Consider the following 22,115-nt stretch of genomic DNA (forward strand, 5'->3'; position numbering starts at 1 on the left):
AGTAGAAAAATGTTCACATTGTCAGATAAAAATCTGTGAGTCTCACTCATAAATATGTGGAGTTAGTGAGTATGTAATAGGGTGTTATTGCTGAGTCCTTTACCTGTGTTTTGTGTCTTACCCCCGTGACCCAAATGATTACAATATAATGAGCGGTCAACTTCAGTCCTCCAGGGCCACCAACAGGTCAGGTGTTAAGGATATCTCTGCTTCAGCACAGGTGGCTCAACCAGTCATTGACTGAGCCACCTGTGCTGAAGCAGGGATATCCTTAACACCTGACCTGTTGGGGCTCTTGAGGACTGGATTTGGCCGTTTGGCAATTAAACTTTTTGGTTTCTGAGCACTTATGGTCGAATACCTCAGATAAGTTAGATTTGGCTATTTTAATAGCTTTTGCGGTCAATTGACCCAAAAGAGAGATTTCAGGTTTTGCTATTAAAATCAATGTAACCATTTAAAGGATCACTCCGCACTGATCGCCATCTTCTTGCACTTTATTTTTTTTTTACTTGCTTTAAGAGATCACTTCTTGCCCTTTTCCCAACTCTGTTTTTATTTTGTAAATAATTTCTTTATTAGATTATTCAGAATATGCGACATACAGAAAGAAAGAAAAGCAATGTTAATCAAATCAGCAAAACATAGTACCAGTCAAACATCAGCCATGCAGTGAGGATAATTGGTACAATTAACAAAGACAAAATAAAGTAAAGATTCAGGGGACACCAAATTGACTTAATAAACTCATAAAAACCAAAAAAGAAAGTAACAAAGCAGGGAGAGGGAGAAGGGGGTGTGATACCTTTTATTGGACCAACAATTAGTTGATATGTTACAAGCTTTCTAACCTGTTGGGGGAACCCAATGAAGGACCCTGAGAGGTTGGAAAGCTTGTAACATATGAACTACTTGTTGGTCCCATAAAAGGTATCACACCCCCTACTCCCTCTCCCTCCTGTGTTATTACATGGAAGAAAGGACCAGCAGGGCGAGCCACCCTTCTTTGCATACTAAAAAGAAAGGGCTGGCCTATGATATGTGCGGTCGTGGACTCAAGTCGAAAGAAGACCTGGGACCCTGCTGCATGAGGGTCTCTGCTTCCTACTCACCTAACCTTTTTTTTAATCTGGTTATGGGATTCCTGCATTAGGCGCCAAGCAGAGCAAATGATATCAGACTTCATTGGCCTAGTCCCTCTGGGTTCAGCTTATGCTATGGAAAATCTCCGTGGTTGCCATGTGGCCTTAAATCTCTCCATGGAGTCATCTGACAGATGGGTGAGTATCTCCATGTTGTTGTAGGTGCCCCACACTCTGGAAGTCTAGACCTCCAAAGGGCATGCAGACAAGGGGGGAGAGTTGGGACAAGTGTCCCAGGCACAGAGGCTGTGTGGGGCCCGGCCGGCACTGGAAATTACTTCTGCATCCAGGTGCCGGGTCTCTGGTTGCTGCCGCCGGCTCCCAACTCTCCCAGCTGCTGCCTGCCGCTTACCACGCCGCCCTCTCCCGCCGGTGAATCTGGAAGTCGGGCCTAGCTTCCGGCATGCACCGGCGGGAGAACGAGGCAGGCCCGGCGTGGAAAGAGGAGGGGGGGGGAGAGAATTACAGGTGTGAAAGGGGAGGGCTCGCAAGACCACCGATAGGGGGCCCGGGCAAACTTTAGTCCTGGGCCCCGGGAAATTTGTTGGCGGGTCTGGGTGCAGATGTTCGCTTCCAAGGTGGGGGATAGCACCCCTCGCTGCATTTAGAAAGTGCAACAGTGATATTTTTACACAGCCTTTTTAGCACAGCCTGTGTTAAAGAAGAGCATAGCCAGTAAACCCAATAGTTACATACTAGATGAGGTTGAAATTTGACACACGTCCATCAAGTTGAACCTATGCTAAATGTAGACGACAATAATCATATAACTAACATCAGAGATATAAAATGGGTATATAACATACATAACAGGGTATTATAACATACATAACAGGGATATACAATTAATATACAACGGATATACAAGATTCATTACAGGAATATAAAATGAATATATAACAGATACATAATTCATAAAATCCATGGTTTATTTTTTGAATATAAACTGCTTCTTCGAGGATCCAAAGATTGCAAAACATGTTGCTTTTCTTTAGCTGAGGTCAGAAAAACACATATCCTGTTTGGAGACAGCTTTTGGTGCTGGCTTTATAGTGAATACAAGGACGGGTATTTATCCAGGGCTAGGGCACAGAGCATGTAACGTCACGTGGCAGGACCAGGGCCAAAGTCAACACAACCTGCTCAGCTAGACCAAAATGTTTCAAAACATCAGTCTATTTATTGCTATAGGTGAATGCAGTGTGTGCACAAGGGGAGGGATCTGCAACCTCTCTGAAAAACATTAGGTTCTATATGTATTTAGACAAATTCAGGGTAAAGAAAAAAAATGTGCGCCATTTGTGCCATTGAAATCAATCATTGGATTTCTGTTGTAGTTTTTCTATGCCCCAGAATTGCACCACTTTTGCCTTGATACATAGCCACGTTGGCATTTTGGTTTTAGACATTGTACTGATCTAAAATAACCAGAAGCCTAAAATAACCTTTAGCCAAGTGAGAACTACACTAACCATCCCCTCCACCCCCCCCACCCCAGATAAAGAGGAAGTTGCCTCGAAACGCGCAGGGTTAGTTCTCATTTGGTGTACAGAGTGAGCGAGAAGGTTGAGTGGAGAGGCAGCAGCGGGGCTGGTGCGTGGTCTGAGCGAGACTTGACGTCTAGACGCCGACACATGGTGATTTCCAGGACCGGCTTGCAAAATCGCAGGGCCCCGTGCAGACCGTGCGGGACCTCTTCCCTTCCCCGTAGCCCTATCTCTGGGGCAGTTGTGGCGGTTGTGGAACTGGATGGAGTCCAACGGGGGGAGGGGTGTCCTGACACGGAAGTGGAGCCCCAACGGAAGTCGGACCCGGCTTGCTTAAACCACAGGCGGTGCCCTAGAGCTGATCCCGAACTCTGGGAACCCCTCCCCGTTCCCAGTTTAAAAGAATTTAACATTTGTTGTTTCTTTAAAAAAAAAAAGCTTCAAACATGGCCATTGGGGTGGTCATCAATAGAGCGCTTTTACCTCCTATGACATCATGGCTTTCTATGGGCTACGGGATTCAGCCCTGAACCATGGACATTCTAAGTCCATCGAGCAAGTATTCTTGCCTGGTGGACAAAAATAGAAAGAGGTGCAACTTCCCCTTCCCTCCCCATATTGTTAATTCACTATATGTATGTATATATCACACGCCCTATTCAATATATGTATTGCCTTTAATAAATTGATTTTTTAAACTGTTTTCACTATTTAGTGAGTGGCCATATAGGGACAATAGTACCCATGGATTGAATCCATCCAGCCCACTTTATGATCACAGCGAGTGCAATTTAGGGATCCTTAGCGTTGAATCTGTCAACCTTTCTGTATCAATACTGTATACCATTGCTCACTTATGCACCCTACGAATCCTACTATAATATTTTTGTATTAGGTGAGCGGTAGGCAGCTCTTTTTGTATATAACAGGAGTAAGAATAATCTGAAGTCATCTGAGACAGGTAGTTCTAACTCAAGTTTGGAGCTGGTTTCTTGTGAAATGGGCCCCAAAATAGGGTAGGGACCAAGACTCCAGAGTCTGCCCTTTTAGTCTGGTAAATGATCATTGCCTCTGGCCGTACGGTGGACTGATCCTATATTCCATTCAATATATCCCTGTCATTAGGTCACGTTGGTCCTACATGGGGTTGACCCTCCAACCCAGGGGTGGCCAACTCAAGTTATCAAGGGCCACCAACAGGTCAGGTTTAAAGGATATCCCTGCATCAGCACAGATGACTCGGTCTTTGACTGATTGAGACACCTGTGCTGAAGCAGGGATACCCTTAAAACCTGACCTGTTGGTGGCCCTTGAGGACTGGAGTTGGCTATCTCTGCCCCAACTTATTAAACAGTCACCTCTCAAATTGATACAGTGGATCTGAGAGAGAGGGAGTAGCAGACTTGGATAAGGTGCTTAGCTAGGAGGAAAAGGGCCCCAAAATTGTCAGAACCAGCCCTTTTCTAACAAGATATTGCTTATCATATAAGGTGCAAAAATATGTTGCATTCACAAACTGTTCGATGCAAACTCAGAATGAGACCTGTTGTTGGTATTACCCATTTGCATTATATAGTAAGATTCACCAGGAGATAAACTGATTTATCCATTATTACACAGTGCACAAGAACATAGCTAAATCCATGCTTCTTACACATTGCAGGTGGTCCACGCTTTCCGTCGTTCTGTTATCTGTCAAACAGATTATCCAACAAAAGGGTAATGTCTAGCACACCTGTGAGAGTATAATAAAGCAACAATATACTTGCAGTTAGAGGTATCGAACAGCTTATCCGACATATAATGCATTCCGCGGAACGTATCCGCCGACGTCGGAACAGCTTATCCGACACATCATAATGCATTCCGCGGAACGTATCCGCCGACGTCGGAACAGCTTATCCGACACATCATAATGCATTCCGCGGAACGTATCCGCCGACGTCGGAACAGATTATCCGACACATCATAATGCATTCCGCGGAACGTATCCGCCGACGTCGGAACAGATTATCCGACACATCATAATGCATTCCGCGGAACGCATCCGCCGACGTCGGAACAGATTATCCGACACATCATAATGCATTCCGCGGAACGCATCCGCCGACGTCGGAACAGATTATCCGACACATCATAATGCATTCCGCGGAACGCATCCGCCGACGTCGGAACAGATTATCCGACACATCATAATGCATTCCGCGGAACGCATCCGCCGACGTCGGAACAGATTATCCGACACATCATAATGCATTCCGCGGAACGCATCCACCGACGTCGGAACAGATTATCCGACACATCATAATGCATTCCGCGGAACGCATCCACCGACGTCGGAACAGATTATCCGACACATCATAATGCATTCCGCGGAACGCATCCACCGACGTCGGAACAGATTATCCGACACATCATAATGCATTCCGCGGAACGCATCCGCCGACGTCGGAACAGATTATCCAACGCTCACCATCATGGATTAACATTGGATTCGCATTCCGAAGGCAGTTTGCGGAACGGATTCCATCGGATAACCGATGACCGCCTGTACTAAGAGATACCCCCTGTTTGGGCCTAGTTGGTATATTCAAGGGCGGATTTCCCATTAGGCCCGGGCCTAAAGCGGCAATATTGGGGGGGTGTCAGAATTTGGGAGCGGCATGCGCAATTAGAGCTTGCCGCCCGCGCATGTGTGATCCGCGCTTGCCAGCCACACATGAACGGCGGGCAAGCGCCATTCACGCTTGCGTAGCTGGCAACGTGATGTCACACGGTGCCACGTTGCCATGGCAAGGGGACGGCGTGACGCAGGAGGAGGGCGACACCAGGAAAGTGCCTAAGGGAGGAATTGTTTTCAATCCGACACTGGGTTATTGGACATTAATGAAACACAACACGTGTTTGTTCTCGGTCTATTTATTTCAACACATTTCCAAAATGTCATTTCAGCAAAACAAAGAAACGACAAAGCACAGAAGCAGCACTTTAACTCCTCCAATGCCAGAGGGTCCTGCCAGGCATGGCTGGCTTCTCTGGCAGCAAAGTGGTTAATTTAGCACAATGATTGAATAAAGGGTGCTACCACAGCGTTAGGTCTACTGGGAAATGTACAGTATAGCATTAGGTCTAGCGGGAAATTTACACTACTTACTATAATTTCAGGTCTTTTGTATCATTGTTTTACAATATTAAAACACAATTGTGAGCTAAATAATGTATTAATTGAACTATATATAAAGTTGACATATGTTCTAAAATAATTTATGAATTGAACCACATAAATTACCATATATTTGACTCCGTCCAGTATCATTGCTGTGCTGCTCTAAAATGCTCAATGTCACTTCCCAGCTCAGATTAGATTATAATCCCAGTTCTACTCAGTGATTATTAGAACAAGAAGCGGTCTTTCGCTGTATGTGCTACTGCAGGTCTCAGAGGCGGCCAGCTTCAGTCCTCAAGGGCCACCAACGGGTCAGGTTTAAAGGATATCCCTGCTTCAGCACAGGTGGCTCAATCAGAGAGGCTAAGTCAAAGAAGCAGGGATATCCTTAAAACCTGACCTGTTGGAGGCCCTTGAGGACTGGAGTTGGCCTTCCTTGCCCCTGTATAAGAGCAAGAAACAAGAGTGTATATGTACCAACGCACAAGTGGGGTAACAATCTATTCTACACCATGGGCTAGATCCACTAAACTCCGTTAAATTAGGGCTCATAACGTGACAATATCCAAATCACAGCCAACTTTGTTGTTACACCCATCCAGACCCTGTAACAGCCCTATTTCAGTGTGTGGATGTGAGTAACGCCAAGTGCAGGTATGACCTAACTAATGTGATGTTAAATCCCTGCGTCAAACTTAATGGACACTTGTGGTTATGATAACAACCTCATTAGCATATAATGTGCAGTCATTATCACTAATGGTCCATACAGTTAACGCAATGCTCTTTACCGGAGAGAAAACATGACTTCATATTATGTTATTGTCCTTTTGAAGGTACACCGTTAGTCTTAATGTTACATTAAGTCAGGGGTGCGCAAACTGGAGGGGGCGCAAGATTTTCCAGGGGGGGGGGGGGGGGCGCGGCGGTTGCAGATGCCCCGTGCTCTTCCCCAAGGCATTTAAATGAAATGCCGGGGGATCGCATGAGGCCTCTGCAACTTCCTTTACCTGGTCTTTGGTGACGCGTCGTCATGGCAATGCAGCGTCAAATGATGCCGCGGGGTCACGTGACATCGCGTGACCCAGCGACGTCATTTGACGCCAGATACAAAGTAAGGAGGGTGGTGCGAGCAGGCAGGGGGGGGTGCAGACTGAAAAGTTTGTGCACCCCTGCATTAAGTGACGTAATGGAACTTTCTGCATCTGGCCCTATTTGTAACAAAATCCTACTGAAATCAATAGGGCTTTTTTTTATACATCCGAAGCGATGGTTTTTTTTCCTTCAAAATGGCTCTGCTTCTGCATATGCTCCTATGACTAACTCCTGGATTGCTTTAAAAAAAAAAAAAAAAGAATTATCTGAATCAATTCTGGCTGTTTTAGTCTCATCAGTGAGTAATATAGAGTGGTTAAATGGAACAGGTTAGTTAACACGTCAGTAGGATGAATCCCTTTTCTACCTTTCTTTGCCTTACTGTTCCGTGAGCTTCTTGATCTGTTTCCTACATAGCAGTGAGATCAGAGCCCCTGCTCCCCTGCCCTGTGGTTTAGATCTTGGTGGTTTTCCGTAGGTAGGTCGGACTCGGTCTCTGGATGTATGGGTTTGCGTAACCATCTCGGTTCATCGTACTCAGGCACCGCCAAATACACAACAGCAGGACGTCCAAAAAGAACTCAAAGAACTCAGCCAGGGTGCAGACTGAGAAGCCCACCCAGAGGCCAACCAGACCCCCCATGTTAGAAATTAGGTCGATTTCCTGCGGGGAGAGAAATCATTAGAGTGAGTCAGGAAGGATGCTGCTCTCCATATATACAAAGTATGTGATTGACTAATTTACCCATTTCAGAGACTAAACCCATTCAGTGCTGGACACCAGTGGTGCTACCAGAAGCTGGCTAACTGGAAGCGCAGAGCAGGGTCACAGAGTCACTAGCCTTACCCTTCAAGGATTGAAGAAACAGGCAACCCTTTGCTGAGCATTTTGTTCCAGCACTGAACTAGTTAAAATAGCATGCATGTCCCAGGCCCGGAGGCGCCCCATGTAGAGTGACCCGGAGACTCCGGAGCTCAGCAGCAGCCGCCGGTCACTGCTATCCTTCCTCTCCTTGCTCTTGTCGGCGCCAGAAGTCGCGTTCAACTTCAGGCTGACAGGAGGGAGAGGAAGTATCGGGTAAGAGCGCACGCTCTCAGCTCCCTTAAAGTGAGTGTGTGTGTGTTAGCTCCTGTAAAGTGAGTGTGTGTGTGAGTGTGTTAGCTCCCTTAAAGTGTGTGTGTGTTGTGTGTGTGTGTTTGTGTGTGTTAGCTCCCTTAAAGTGAGTGTGTGAATGTGTGTGAGCGAGGTAGCTTCCTTAAAGTGAGTGTGAGTGTGTTAGTGAGAGGCGGAGTGTGTATAGAAGAGAGTGGGGGAGCATAAGGGAGAGAGTGTGAGGGGGAGAGGGAGTGTGATAGGGGAGAGACACGAGAGACGGGGGCGAGAAGGGTGAGAGAAGGGGGAGGGGGCGACGAGGGTTGGGGTTCCCCAGAATTTCACAATCTAATTCTGGGGTTCCTTAACCAAAAAAAAGGTAGAAAAACCACTGCACTATACTGTTACGGTGGGTACAGATGTGGCAAAATCCCTCTGCTATACAAGGTACAACAGACAAGAAAACCATGAGTGCAAGTCACCGAACCGGTTTTACCCCATTGTAACATCCAATAATTCAGCTGCACATAAGGATTCTGGGTAACTAAATGCAAACAAGCACACTAAGGGTGCTTGGCTGAAGCTGACAATGTTGAACACGGATATTTTACTAGGGCTTTTGCCTGCACTATCACATGTCTTGTACAGGAAAGTCTGGGTTATGGCAAATGTAAGACACTAAGTGGCATTTCTACTTAAAAAAATAAAGACTAAGTTGATAAGAGATGCACAAAAGTTTTAGAAATTAAAAAGTATGTAACGTTCATTTGGTCTTTTCTCCAACCTTACACTCGCTGTCCCGTTAAACATACAGTGGGAATTTCAGGGCACTCTTACGGTCATGGAGGGCTCCTCTTCAATCAGCTCGAAATTGAGATGTTTGAAATACACCACAACCTTCAAAAAGTTATCCCTGCGGAAACAAAGTGAAGTAATCCACGTGTGAGAGCACAGGCTGGCATGTACCATTCCTGATTTAATGTACAATCCCACATTTAAATTACATTTTCCTGAATAAGTGACCAGATAAGAGGTTCCAGCCTCATTGATAAAGGCTTAAAGATGAGAAAAAAATATGTCTGATTTTTTCTTCTGCCTTATCACTAGGCTACATCAAGAGCACACCCAACATGATATAGTTGAGGCAGCTTGGCCTATAGTGTTGTAGTTGTTCCGATTGTGCTGTTCAGATTTCTTTATCATATTAACTGGTGGAGAGCAAATGATGTCACTATTATCTAGTAATATGGAAAACATGGCTCCGCCAACTTCCTTGCCTTTTCGGGTCCTTGGAAAATCACACTGCACATTCACGTCGCTAAACTCTGTTTCACAATGCGCCTCATCTAGAAGTGATTTATTATTTACTTACTATAAGAAAATCTCAGCACTTACATCCTCTGCAGCACACCCCCAACATACATTACAATGGTTGCATCTCTGGCGGAGATCCAATCCATGAATATCTGCTGCACTTGATCCACATGTAGGGGCAGTGACCTACCTGATGAGAGCTGGGTTATCAGCGATGGAGCTCATCTGCCCTCCCATCTCCTTCAGCTCTTTGGAGAAGTTCTCCTGAAAGTACAAGAGCATTCGTTGCGTAGCTGGTTATTCAGACACCCAGGCTCAAATCCACTCCACATCCATTCCTGATCCCAAGTATATTTAAAATGCTTCTGAATATTAGCTCCCCGCCTTCTCCAGAGTAAGGTTGTTCCATACATCTACTTTCATGTAGTGGAAGCACCATCTCTCATTAGTCTACATCCCCACAGGAAGGTAGATTTTACGGAGAAGGATACCAATCACTAGAGCCACTTTTAGTGCATTTAGACAGGCAAACGGAAACACTGCAGTGGGGGTACAGTGTATATGGGGGTACAGTGTATATGGCACTGTCTTTGAAGTTGGAAGAATATCAGCACCCAGCCAGTTCCTTGTGCCCCAAGTCATTATTTGGCCTTTGCCTCGGCAATAAATGAAAAGATTGTAAACATTTCATGGCAGGAATCTTTTGTGAGATGCTCTGTCCAGAGCTGTGTACATTATCATGACTATTTAACCAGTATCTATTATTACTTGTATATTAAAGTCTGATGTAAGCACCTTGGGGCATGATATATGGTCCTACTTTTCACAGCATTGGTGTAAAATAAACCATACAAGCAATGAAGGCGTGGGACTTGCAATGAAGGCGTGGGACTTGCAATGAAGGCGTGGGACTTGCAATGAAGGCGTGGGACTTGCAATGAAGGCGTGGGACTTGCAATGAAGGCGTGGGACTTACAATGAAGGCGGTGGATGGCCATTGGGATCCAGACACAGTTAATTCATACATTTCTTCTCTGCAGAAGAGAGAAAGAATCACATGTGGTTATAACTAGACTAACATTTTAGAGGTGGTAAACGAATAAACTATTTACATCCCCAGCTGAGTGTATAACCAAGAGGTGCCTATAATGGGTTCACACCAGCATCCACCACATCTGAGCTGCATGCTATCCAAAGTAGAGGGTGGCTGTGATATTCAGTGTTAAAGGGGATCTGTGTGAGGTCACAGTAAGGAGATAAGCACACAGTAAGGAAAGACACATTTTGCATAGGACAATAAAAGTAGCTGTGTATATATTGGCTAATGACATAGAAGGAGACGGTATACATGTGGCGGATGACAGAGAAAACGAGTACATATGAGTTATCATACACATTGTTCTTTTAAATGACAGTGTGTCCATAGGGATTCACAGAATGTATGAAATATTTAAAGGGCAATTTATCCTAAGACCAAAACTGAGGGAAAAAAAGCTGAGTATTGTTATATTAACACTGAGTTAGACCAAGGCAAGGAAGGCCATGTAAAAAAAAGTCTCATGGGCCACAAGTGAGGCAAAAAGTGTTGCAAACAGTAGTATCAGGTTGAAAAAAACCTTACAAACAAAGTTTATTTTCTTTAATAAATCTGCAGCCTGGACATTTGCATATAACCCCCCCCCCCCCCAATGGGTTAAAGCCGCTGTCTGTGCCGATTGCCATTTTAATGTACTTTTCATTTTATTTATCTTGCTTTAAGAAATCTCTTCTAGACCTTTCCAACGCTGTTTTTATTTTACAATGTGATACTCCGGTTACAAAATCTAAACTTTGAGAATATTAAGTGTCTGGGAGGTTAAAATGAAGCTCTCCCCGGAGCCCAGTGCTGTCAAAGTAACCCCAGACACTATAGATTCATGATTTTAAACAATATATTAATTTTTTTAAAGATCGACATGCTCAGGGGACACAATACTAACATGATATGAGTTAAACCAGGGGGCTCAACTCCAGTCCTCAAGACTCCCAACGTGTCAGGTTTTAAGGATATCCCTGCTTCAGAACAGGTGGCTGAATCAGTCCCTGCTTCAGCACAATGGGCTCAAAGGTTTCCCTAATTTCTGCTACACACAATAGAACAGGGGTGGCAAACTCCAGTCCCCGAGGGCCGCCAACAGGTCAGGTTTTCAGGATATCCCTGTTTCAGCACAGGTGGCTCAATCAGTCCCAGCTTCAGCACAGGGGGCTCAATCAGTGGCTCAGTCTTTGACTGAGCCCCCTGTGCTGAAGCTAGGATATCCTTAAAGCCTGACCTGTTGGGTGGGGGGGAGGGGCTTGAGGACTGAAGTTGCCCACCCCACAATTAAACACATATAAGCGTCAGGGGGGATTGCTGCTTTAGTGCATGTGTAACACAGCCGGCATCAGTAAAACAGTCGCAGTGCCTCCATTTCTACATTCTGTGCCACGTGATTTACAAGGCGGTGTTGACTAAACCGTTTTGCCTGCCGAGTTCAGCTCACAACAGCCAGCACCGGGTGGAAGGGAATATTTATTTTTGCTCAAGTCTTCCACATCCCTCTGACCGCAAGAACAAACACGTCATTCACATCATGTGCTCTGTGGCTGGATCCCCGGGTCCGCTGCGCATAGCGAGCTGAGAAAAACAGAAGGGTGTCTGTGCCTTTCAAAATACAGTTCCCCTCCTTATACTTCTGCAAAAGTGTAAGCTCTTCAGGGCAGGGATTCCTATTATATCTCCTATTATTATGTTGTGTGTATTATTGCTGTAAAGAGCGATACAAATAAAGATATACATATATACATACAGCTAAGCAGACAAGGGGAACTACAGCAGCCAGCCAGCAGCACTGGTCTGCAGACACACGGACCCCAGGCATCTTTGTGCTGGTAATAAAGCATAGCTATAGAGCACAGAGCAAGTATATAGAGAGAATATCTATACACTAAGGAACAATGCATTCAGTTCCTTGTGCCAGCCTCTATCACATAGGAGAATACATGACCAGACTTACTTGCATTGCAGGGGGCAGTGACAGATCAAATCATCATGTGCAAATTTAAATTCATACAGCTTCACACAGTTACCTAGAGGCAGAGCAGAGACTGCAATCAGATTATAACACGCAGGAGCTTACAGAATGAAATATTCATATTTCACCGCCGCCATTATAATAGAACCCGTGCAAACCCGCAAACCGCTGCAGATCTTACACCAAAGAGTATAACATTCATATCACATTAGCAACCGTATTTGACATCGGTTTCCTCATCCAACACTCTTATTACATAAAGGTGGGGCAATTAGTTGCTATAATTTGGCTAGAACAAGCTTACATCAAAGGAAACACTGACTGATCAATCCCAACATGCTTTCAATAATAACATAAGAATCCTTTAGTAGTTACGGGAGTATAGCCGAGTACTGATGCTCTTATGCTATGCAACATACAAACATAGAATTTGACGGCAGACACAAACCACTTGGCTCACCTAATCCGCTTATTTTCCTATCTGCTGTAAAAACTCAGACCCTATTTCATCCCAGGCTTAGTTTCTTTCATATTTAGGAGAGCCTTATGTCTATCCCAAGAATTTTTGCATTCCGTAACTGTAATAGCCCCCTACCACCTGTGTTGGTTGGCTATTCCATGAACTCACTACTCTTTCAGGGAAGAAGTACTTCCTCACATTTCCCCTCGGCTTAGCCTGCCACTTCCTTTTATAATATTATTTTACTGTATAACATGTTCTTTAGCGAGCCTGGAGGAAGGGCACAGGTAGAAGGGACTTGGACAACACCCTCTCTCTCAACCAATAAGTTGTGGACAAATAGTGACAAGGAACAATTTGTTGATACAGAATGATCACATAATTTGGTGTAACTATGATATATAACTATTCATATGCAATACAAGGCATGACATGCTCAGCTATCCAACAAGGTGACTCTGACTTACGGACTCCGGTGATGCTGACATTACACTTGGGAAACCCCAGCTCCTTGGGACAGGCAAATTCCCAGTGGCTGCAGCCACAGTTCTCTATGATACTCTGCTGGGCGCATGTTCTCTTACAGGCCTGGAGGGAAGGGCACATACAGAATATAGGGACTTAGACAATATATCTGCCCGGCCAATCTAGTCGGACCATTTTCCTACCTGCTGTGAAACCTCACATCCCACTTGATCCCTGACTTTTCCCCACATTTAGGATATGCTATGTGCAACGCAGAATTGAAACTTGTTGTTACACTGCGCTTGGAACTTCTACCTATGATGTCCGAAGAGCTTATCAAATGCTCGGGGGAGTCTGGCCACCCGTGAAAATTTAGGACTCATGACAATTCCCACATGGTTGGATGACTTCATGGTATTGGCAGAACAATAGGTGGTGTAGCAGGTTCCCACAGCCTTAAAGGGGTTGTTCCCTGGTGTTGCGTTAGTTTGCCTCTATAAATTCAGGGGTTTAGTGTAGGAGGATAGGGGTCCTAAAATATTCTTGCACTGGGGTTCGGTACTCCCTAGTTCCTCCTCTGCTTCAAAGTCACACCCTTATCCTTTATTTTTAAAGAGATAATGGTCAATTTTTCCAATAATGTACTGTATGTGTACGGACTCTCACCTCTCTTGTATACCCAGAGCCATAAACGTCCTTGTAGAAATTCATGATGTTTTCACCTTCAGTACAGTGGCTGCCGTATGGTGATTTCAACCGGTTGATGTGGACCTAAGGAAGACAACCATATAGACATCTCAAGCTGCACCAGTCACGACATTAGATTTCACTGCAAAGCAGTGGAGCAACATGTGGTCTATCTAAAGGCAGCTATGGAGACCCCCAAGGAGTAAATGCATAACCCCTCCCTCTGCATGCGGATATTAAAATAGGTGTTTGTTTGCTGTATATTCTCATGATGAGCCCATGGTGGTACCAAAATCCTATATTATTTTTTACTACAAACCTATTATTGCCTAGAATAGTGCCGGTCATGTTAATTTACCCTTAGTTGATCTCCCGTGGAACTTAGCAAGAAAAGGGACAATTCGGAAGCCAGCCCAGTATGTCCCCAGGATTCTCCTGCATCAACTGTTGAATGATTTGGGGATTTTGAAGGTTTTTTCATTTCCCCTGAAACTATCATTGTTTTTTCCTAATGAAGAATAATGCACTTAAACACCTTAAGTTATGTTTAATATCCATTATTTAAAAGGGCATGTATAATGTATTGGTTTGTGCCTACGGTAAAGAGAACATTGATGCCACAGGTTTAACTTGGCTCCCTGAATAACTGCTACCACTGCAAAGCAATGTGAGTTCAGTTGTCCCTCTACTGGTAACCAGTAGGAATTACAGTTCTTTTCTGCAGAAAGTCTCAGCATACCGTGTATACTGTGGGTCAGGGGTGCGTTCCAGAGGTCCCGAGCATCCCCGAAGGCATTTAAATGTAATCCCGGGGATCGCGTGAAGCCTCTGTAAAACTTTGTAAAACTCCCTGACCTCACTTACCTTACCATCCAGCGACGCGTCGTCATGGCAGCCCGGCGTCAAATGCCGTTGATGTCACGTGATCCCGTGGTGTCATTTGATACCGGAGCCGTGCAGGAGGAGGAGGGGGGGGGAGAGACCAGGCAGGGGGGGGGGAGAGACCAGGCAGGGGGGGGGGGAGTGACCAGGCAGGGGGGGGGGGAGTGACCAGGCAGGGGGGGGGGGAGTGACCAGGCAGGGGGGGGGGGAGTGACCAGGCAGGGGGGGGGGGAGTGACCAGGCAGGGGGGGGGGGAGTGACCAGGCAGGGGGGGGGGGAGAGACCAGGCAGGGGGGGGGGAGAGACCAGGCAGGGGGGGGGGGGAGAGACCAGGCAGGGGGGGGGGGGAGAGACCAGGCAGGGGGGGGGGGGAGAGACCAGGCAGGGGGGGGGGGGAGAGACCAGGCAGGGGGGGGGGGGAGACCAGGCAGGGGGGGGGGGGGAGACCAGGCAGGGGGGGGGGGGAGACCAGGCAGGGGGGGGGGGGGGAGAGACCAGGCAGGGGGGGGGGGGGAGAGACCAGGCAGGGGGGGGGGGGGGAGAGACCAGGCAGGGGGGGGGGGGAGAGACCAGGCAGGGGGGGGGGAGAGAGACCAGGCAGGGGGGGGGGGAGAGACCAGGCAGGGGGGGGGGAGAGACCAGGCAGGGGGGGGGGGGAGAGACCAGGCAGGGGGGGGGGGGTGACCAGGCAGGGGGGGCGCAGAACGAAAAAAAAACTTTGCGCACCCCTGTTATAGATTGTGAAACTCTATGAAAAGCAGCAACCAATATACCCATTCTATTTTCCTTTGCACTAATCACTTTTGGTAGTAGTTTCTAAATAACTGCTTTTTAACCAATGGCTGCATTGGAACCGCTGCTGCATCCCCCCATCCGTTAGGTATGAGATCAAACGTAACTGCATTATTACTTAACCTACAAAGTTCTCCTCCTTACTTTCAAGGCTCTCCACTTATCTGCTCCTTCATACATATCGGCTCTGATCTCTCGCTATGGCCCTGATCGTCTCCTGCGCTCTACCCATAACTGTCTCCTTTCCACCCCTTTCACTTCTTCTGCTCTCTCTCTCGCCTTTAAAGCTTTTTTCCCTCACTGCCCCTTACCTGTGGAACTCCCTCACACTCAGTATACGCCAAGCACCTTCTCTGCGCACCTTTAAGACAAACTTTAAAAACTCACCTCTTAAATGAAGTGTTTCAATAGCCTGGACTCGTGGCTACTGTCCCACATCCACAGTCACTCCTACCAACCATGGTGGCCATGCACTGCTATCTACTGCACTTATTCCCTCACCTGCTGTCTCTGTAAGTCTTCCATCATAACCACTTAGATTGTAAGCTCTGCAGGGCAGAGATTTCCTTTCCTATTGTCTGACTTTGCTGCGCTTATTGTATTATCATTTCCTGTACTGTGTCGTCTCTTTTATAAACCGCTCAGTACGTTGTGTGCACTATATAAATAAAGATGTACATACATACTTCTGACCGACATACATTGATTGGGTTTTTTTTCTACATGCAAACGCATTTAAAATATGTTTAGTTAGTTCCCTAAAAATAATTGAAGTACTATTACAGTACTAGTTGCCAACTGAATCCATGTCAGTAAGATGGGCTTCTTCAGTTCTGCTATTTCTCAAAGCATTCTGGGATTTGTAGTTCTTTTTGTTCTCTACAAAAGAGAACTACAAAACATGGACTGGCTGTATCTTGCTGACTTGGAATTAGCTTGCAATACTACACTATAAAACCAGTTTGGGTTTTAAAGGGGCAATCTGTCCTAGGACGGATTGAGCTAATTCCAGTGACATATTTAATGAGTCTCATCTACTGTAGGTAATTGATGCATTTGTTACCCAACTCTGACAGCGATAAGTATTTATTAAAGTTAGACTTGGGAAGGGATTGATTTCCCCTGGCTGCTCCCTTCTGTGGGATGTCACTGTGTGATCAGCAAGGGCTTGTACAGCCAGAGTTCCCCCTCCCCACCTCCCCTTATCTTTATTGGTTCTCTGATAAGGACAGGGGTGGGAAAAGGGCAAAACACACTTCATTGTCAAACACTTCCCCATTCAAAGTCACCTAAGAAATTCAACTGGCCGGCTCCAGTATGTGGGATTGTACATTTAAGCAAAAGGCATAAAAAAAACAATGAAAATCTCTTAACAATGGAGCTCTGTCTGTTTGTTTTTATTATTTGCATCTTGGTAACTAGTGTGTGCCCCTTTGTGCTTTTTGTTCCACTGTGAAAAAAAGCTTTTTAATAGTAAAGAGAGGACAGTTTTTGTTCAAGTTACTGCTTAGAAACTCCCTAATCTATCTGTCCTATTACCCAGAATACCCTGGAGTCTAAACCATGGTGTATGGCCGTGCTGTGCTAAAACCAGCATCTAACACAGATGGACAGTTCCAGAATCCAATGTGACTTACAAGGCCTCTAGCACCAAGTATATCCAAATCATGGTAATACACCGATTCCATAGAACGCACAAAATATGGTTCTAAATGTAAGTGTATCAGGACATGTCTTAAAGGTTTGTAATACAGGCGACACTTGGCTGGGCTGGTACCTTCATCATGCCAATGTCAGTTTCAGCTCCTGGGGGGATGTTTACGCCTTCGTCCTCTGGGAATGGCATCTGTGACTGATCGTGGATGAGGAGACGGATGCCTGCTGCGTGTGTCATGTCTCTGACATACTCAATCTGCTGGATAAACAGCTCCAGGTGCAGTCCTGTCAGAGATACGGACACAGAACCACTTGCTGGAGGCCGAACCCACAACTTTACGATGCTATGGGTTACTCAGCCACTGTGATCATATGGGTTTATTACTCTGTGATTGGATGTGGTCAATCACTGTGTGATTGTATGGGGAAATGACTATGGGGGTCAATCAATATGTGATTTTATGGGGCCACTCACACAATTCTACAAGATCATTCATTATGTAATTCTATGGGGTTGTCCACAGTTTAATTCTATTGGGTTATTGCTATAGATAAATCACTGTGCAATTTTATGGGGCCATTACTTATGGGGTCCATCACTCAGTCAATCTAATGGGCTCCATCTCTATGTGACTGTAAATAACCACCTTGTAAAACCATACTTTTGGTGTAATTCTTCCCGAATTGAATCCATTCCAATTTCAGCTATTTACATTATAAATATGCTGTATTTATGATTTTTTTAACATAATCCAAAGCGGACGTTCGGGCCGTTGTTGGACAAAAACATCAGTTGATGTCAATGGGAGTTTTCACCCAATATTGTCCCGAACTGCAGCGTCGGATTATAATGCATTACACCCTAAATTACAATGAGGTGGTTCTGTAGATCAGGACTCCCTGTAATTTAGGTGCTAGAATTTGAATGGCAAACTATTTGTGGCAGACATTCATTGTGCCTGTATTACTTTGCTATGCAGCTTGCACTGGCAGCAATATATAAATAATGACAGCTACCAGGGCAATGGTATCCACTGCAGGAATTGGGTTACCATCAGATCGTCTCAGAAATGGGGTGTTTTCACTTGCACCTCCCTTTATACTCACCGTACATGGACCCAGCCTTGGTGATATTGAGTTGCTCTGTGCTAATCAGGTTCCCCCTGTAGTCTGTGGGCTTCTGGGAGTTGAAGGTGTAACAGTTGCCAAACTTGTAGTTGATGAACCCAGAGAAGTAGCTGAAATTAAAAGGGTTAGGACTTCCACTAATGTGCAATCATGCAGAGTATTGGCCCATGAAGCCCCCTTCTGATAAGGAGACTTGCAGAGCATTGCATCGTCCAGACTTTCACAGATAGGAGATTTGCAGAACTTCTACTGTACAGTATAAGTAACTTGGGATTCCTGCAGAGCACTGAATGATATATTCATTTATCAATACACACTTGCAATGCACTTTACAGTAAATCCCTTAATTGACAGGTAAGTCTGCAGGTATTACACAAGTACATTATTATTGGGGTGTGTCGCAATCTTTAAAGTTGCAGCCCCTCCTAAGACCTAAATGAGCCAATGACAGAAACATGTTTAAGGTATTAAATCCGGGTGATTGATGTCTCTAACGAAAATCGGCCACTTACAAGTATTTTTTATAGAACTTTTAAACTAAGTTGGATGGTAAACTGAGACATGGGAGAGGTTGGATTTTCTCTAGCTACTCCCACTTATGTGATGTGTTCACCTGGAGCTTGCAGAGGCAAAGTCCCCACACCCTCTCTCCTATCCCTTTAATATTTTGGGTCTGCAGACAGGGACAGGGCAAGATAAGTGTGGAGGAAACAATTAACAAGCCATTCAGAGTCCCCAAGAAAAATAAAAGACACTTAACACTTGGGTACATCTGTTGAAGAGAATTACATTGTTTATTTTTGTTGGCTACCAGGGATCCCTTCTTTAGCTCATTTATGCTAAAGGTGCCACTAATGGGTTACTGAGATGGCGTTTAATGACCCTGAAGGTCAATATGTTTGGTGGATTCTGTCCAACCCATACCTCTATTGATCCAGGCACTGGCCCCATTATGGTTGTCCATACACGAGCTACACGTTTCCTGCTGCCTGTCTCAGCTGTACCTGGAGTTGCACTCCTGACCATGGAAGTTGCAGAAGATTAGCATGTCCTCCAGCTGGTGACCCATCTCGACCTTCTGCTCCTCAGGTAACTGGTTGAATTCAGAAGCAAACTTGTTGAAGGCGCTAGCATACTGCACATGCTCATCTGGGACCTCCGACGATGCATTCCATGGGTGGGAACGGTTCCTCCTGTGGGCCAGCTCCAGTCCAGCGTCCTGGAGGGAAACAGAACGATAAAAACACTAAGGAACACCTCAGTTTTATCTTCCTAGTCAGACTTTCTCCTTTTAATAAATTGATACAAAATATACACACCTTGGGGAAAATAATAGGGGGGATAACAGCTAAAGCCAATGGGAAATGAATGCAACCAGTTGAAACATGAAGCCAATGAACAACAGGTAACACAGGTAACTGTGTAACAGTACCTAGTGCTACAAGTAACAATCATATCTAAACACACCTATGGATAACAGCTATCACACACACGAACTGCGATAGCCTATTGCAAGGATGACCAACTCCAGTCCTCAAGGGCCACCAACAGGTCAGGTTTTGGGGATATCCCTGCTTCAGCATAGGTGGCTTAATCAGTGGTTCAGTCATTGACTGAGCCACTGATTGAGCCACCTGTGCTGAAGCAGGGATATCCTTAAAACATCTGTTGTGGCCTAATGCTCCATTATTTCATCATGTGTATAAGCTTATTGGTCAAGTTTCTTATATTTGGTGCATATTGTTCTGGCGCCGATAATGGAGAGAAAAATGATGTAACAGACTCAGACTCCCATTATTACACGTGCGCTGGTAACTCCTATTCCACTCCCCAAATCTCAAAATTGGAGCTGCATATCTTAACACAAAGAGGCACATGGATAGGAACAGCAAGACACACACAAACACACAATGGACACACAGGTATCTGATTCATATGAAAATCCCGTGTACGAAAATAATAAAAGACGCAAAAATATGCACAATTGTAAATGACTGAAGTCACACACATAGCAGCGATTGAAGGGTGATGGTGCATAGGGGTGCGGGGTACTTTTTTAATTTACAAATCTAAACTTCCTCTTCATTTATAAAGAATAAGGGATAAACCTCAAAGGCATTTCCTATAAAGCTCAAGAGATGTCCCCAATTTCAGGAATCTCCTTTTCATCTTCTTGTCATGTTCCAGATAAGAGTTAAATTAATATTATGATTGCACATTTACATCTGTGATGGGGTAAGCTACATGTGTGTTAGTATAAAGATAGGAAGTTCTATTTTTAAGCAAATGGCTATTAGTGTTTTCTTGCCCTAAGGCTTAAATGACTTTGGTCCCCCAGGAAACAAAAAAAAAAGTGGTTATCTTTGATAAACCTTTCAAAAGGAATGTCCAATACAGGCATACCCCGCATTAACGTACGCAATGGGACCGGAGCATGTATGTAAAGCGAAAATGTACTTAAAGTGAAGCACTCCCTTTTCCCCACTTACCGATGCATGTCCTGTACTGCAATCATCCTATACGTGCATAACTGATGTAAATAACGCGTGTGTAACAGGCTCTACAGTCTCCCCGCTTGCGCACAGCTTCGGTACAGGTAGGGAGCCGGTATTGCTGTTCAGTACGTGCTGACAGGCGCATGTGTAAGATGCCGTTTGCCTATTAGGCGATATGTACTTACTCGCGAGTGTACTTAAAGTGAGTGTCCTTAAACCGGGGTATGCCTGTACTCCATCCTAGCATCATACAACTAATAATAAGACCACGGAAACACACACCGACTGTATCTGATATGACAAAATACACAGAGATCAACACAGACATATCTGGAAATAACACAGGATATAAAGGAACAAACACCAAACAAGGGCAGAGATAGAGAAATACAGAGTAACACACATCTGGAGATGGACATATTTGAACATGACTGAAAGATAAATACATATCTGTAGATGAGGCGTAAACACATTCATGTGTAAGTCAAGACACACGCCCCAACACCCTTCCGCAAAGCCAAGTTATGACCCGGCGATGGAAGCCAGCACCCCGGAGATCCACACCTGCAACGAGGTAGCCATGGCAAAGCTGCGCTTGATGGCCGACAGTTTGACGCTGTTCAGGTTACAGATGGTGATTGCTGGGAACTTGAGCCTGGCACTGGAGATGAGCATGAGCTTCTCGTGCGATGGGTATGTGTAATAGGTCATCACCATCTCGGTGCACTGCCACAGGGCACAGCACAAGGCAAAGCTCACAAAGAAAAGCCAAACCAGACGCCGAAACCAGTGCCTAGAGCGGAAGACGTTGGGGATGCCATGGGCAGAGGTGTGCTGGATGACGGTCCTGCCCAGCTTCCTCAGGGTGGTGGCTTCCAAAGATGATTTTAGGACGGTTATTTCTGGATAGGGCATTCTCAGCTTCCAATGCTCTTTCAAACACGCACGCAACACAGTAGGGCCAGAGAATATATATATATATGATTTGACCAGCCGAGCAGCTATAAAGAGCTAAGAACCTTAATGCCCAGAGGAATAAAGACTTCTAATCCATCTCCACTCTGTAACACAGACCTGTTACCTTAGCGACATCAATAAGCCAACTCCACCTGATGCTCCATCTCTCTCCATAATGAACGGATTAATCTTCCATATCACACAGAGTCTCGGAAGCTGCATTACCTGAGCTGCCTCTAAAAC

General features: G+C 45.3%; 1 protein-coding gene across 1 annotated transcript; it reads right to left on the reverse strand.

Moving 5' to 3' along the window:
• Positions 1-7,088: 7,088 nt before the first annotated feature.
• Positions 7,089-21,830, reverse strand: LOC142472187 (epithelial sodium channel subunit gamma-like). Its single transcript, XM_075579060.1, has 11 exons — positions 21,480-21,830; positions 19,425-19,639; positions 18,400-18,530; positions 17,414-17,577; positions 13,942-14,046; positions 13,278-13,398; positions 12,333-12,405; positions 10,274-10,331; positions 9,488-9,561; positions 8,821-8,896; positions 7,089-7,554 (listed from the first exon to the last, which is right to left on the reverse strand). The coding sequence occupies exons 1-11, from the start codon at positions 21,828-21,830 to the stop codon at positions 7,345-7,347; spliced, it is 1,578 nt and encodes a 525-aa protein (XP_075435175.1). The 3' UTR covers positions 7,089-7,344.
• Positions 21,831-22,115: the final 285 nt, after the last annotated feature.

The sequence above is a fragment of the Ascaphus truei genome, chromosome 21, assembly GCF_040206685.1.
Source record: "Ascaphus truei isolate aAscTru1 chromosome 21, aAscTru1.hap1, whole genome shotgun sequence".
NCBI lineage: Eukaryota > Metazoa > Chordata > Amphibia > Anura > Ascaphidae > Ascaphus > Ascaphus truei.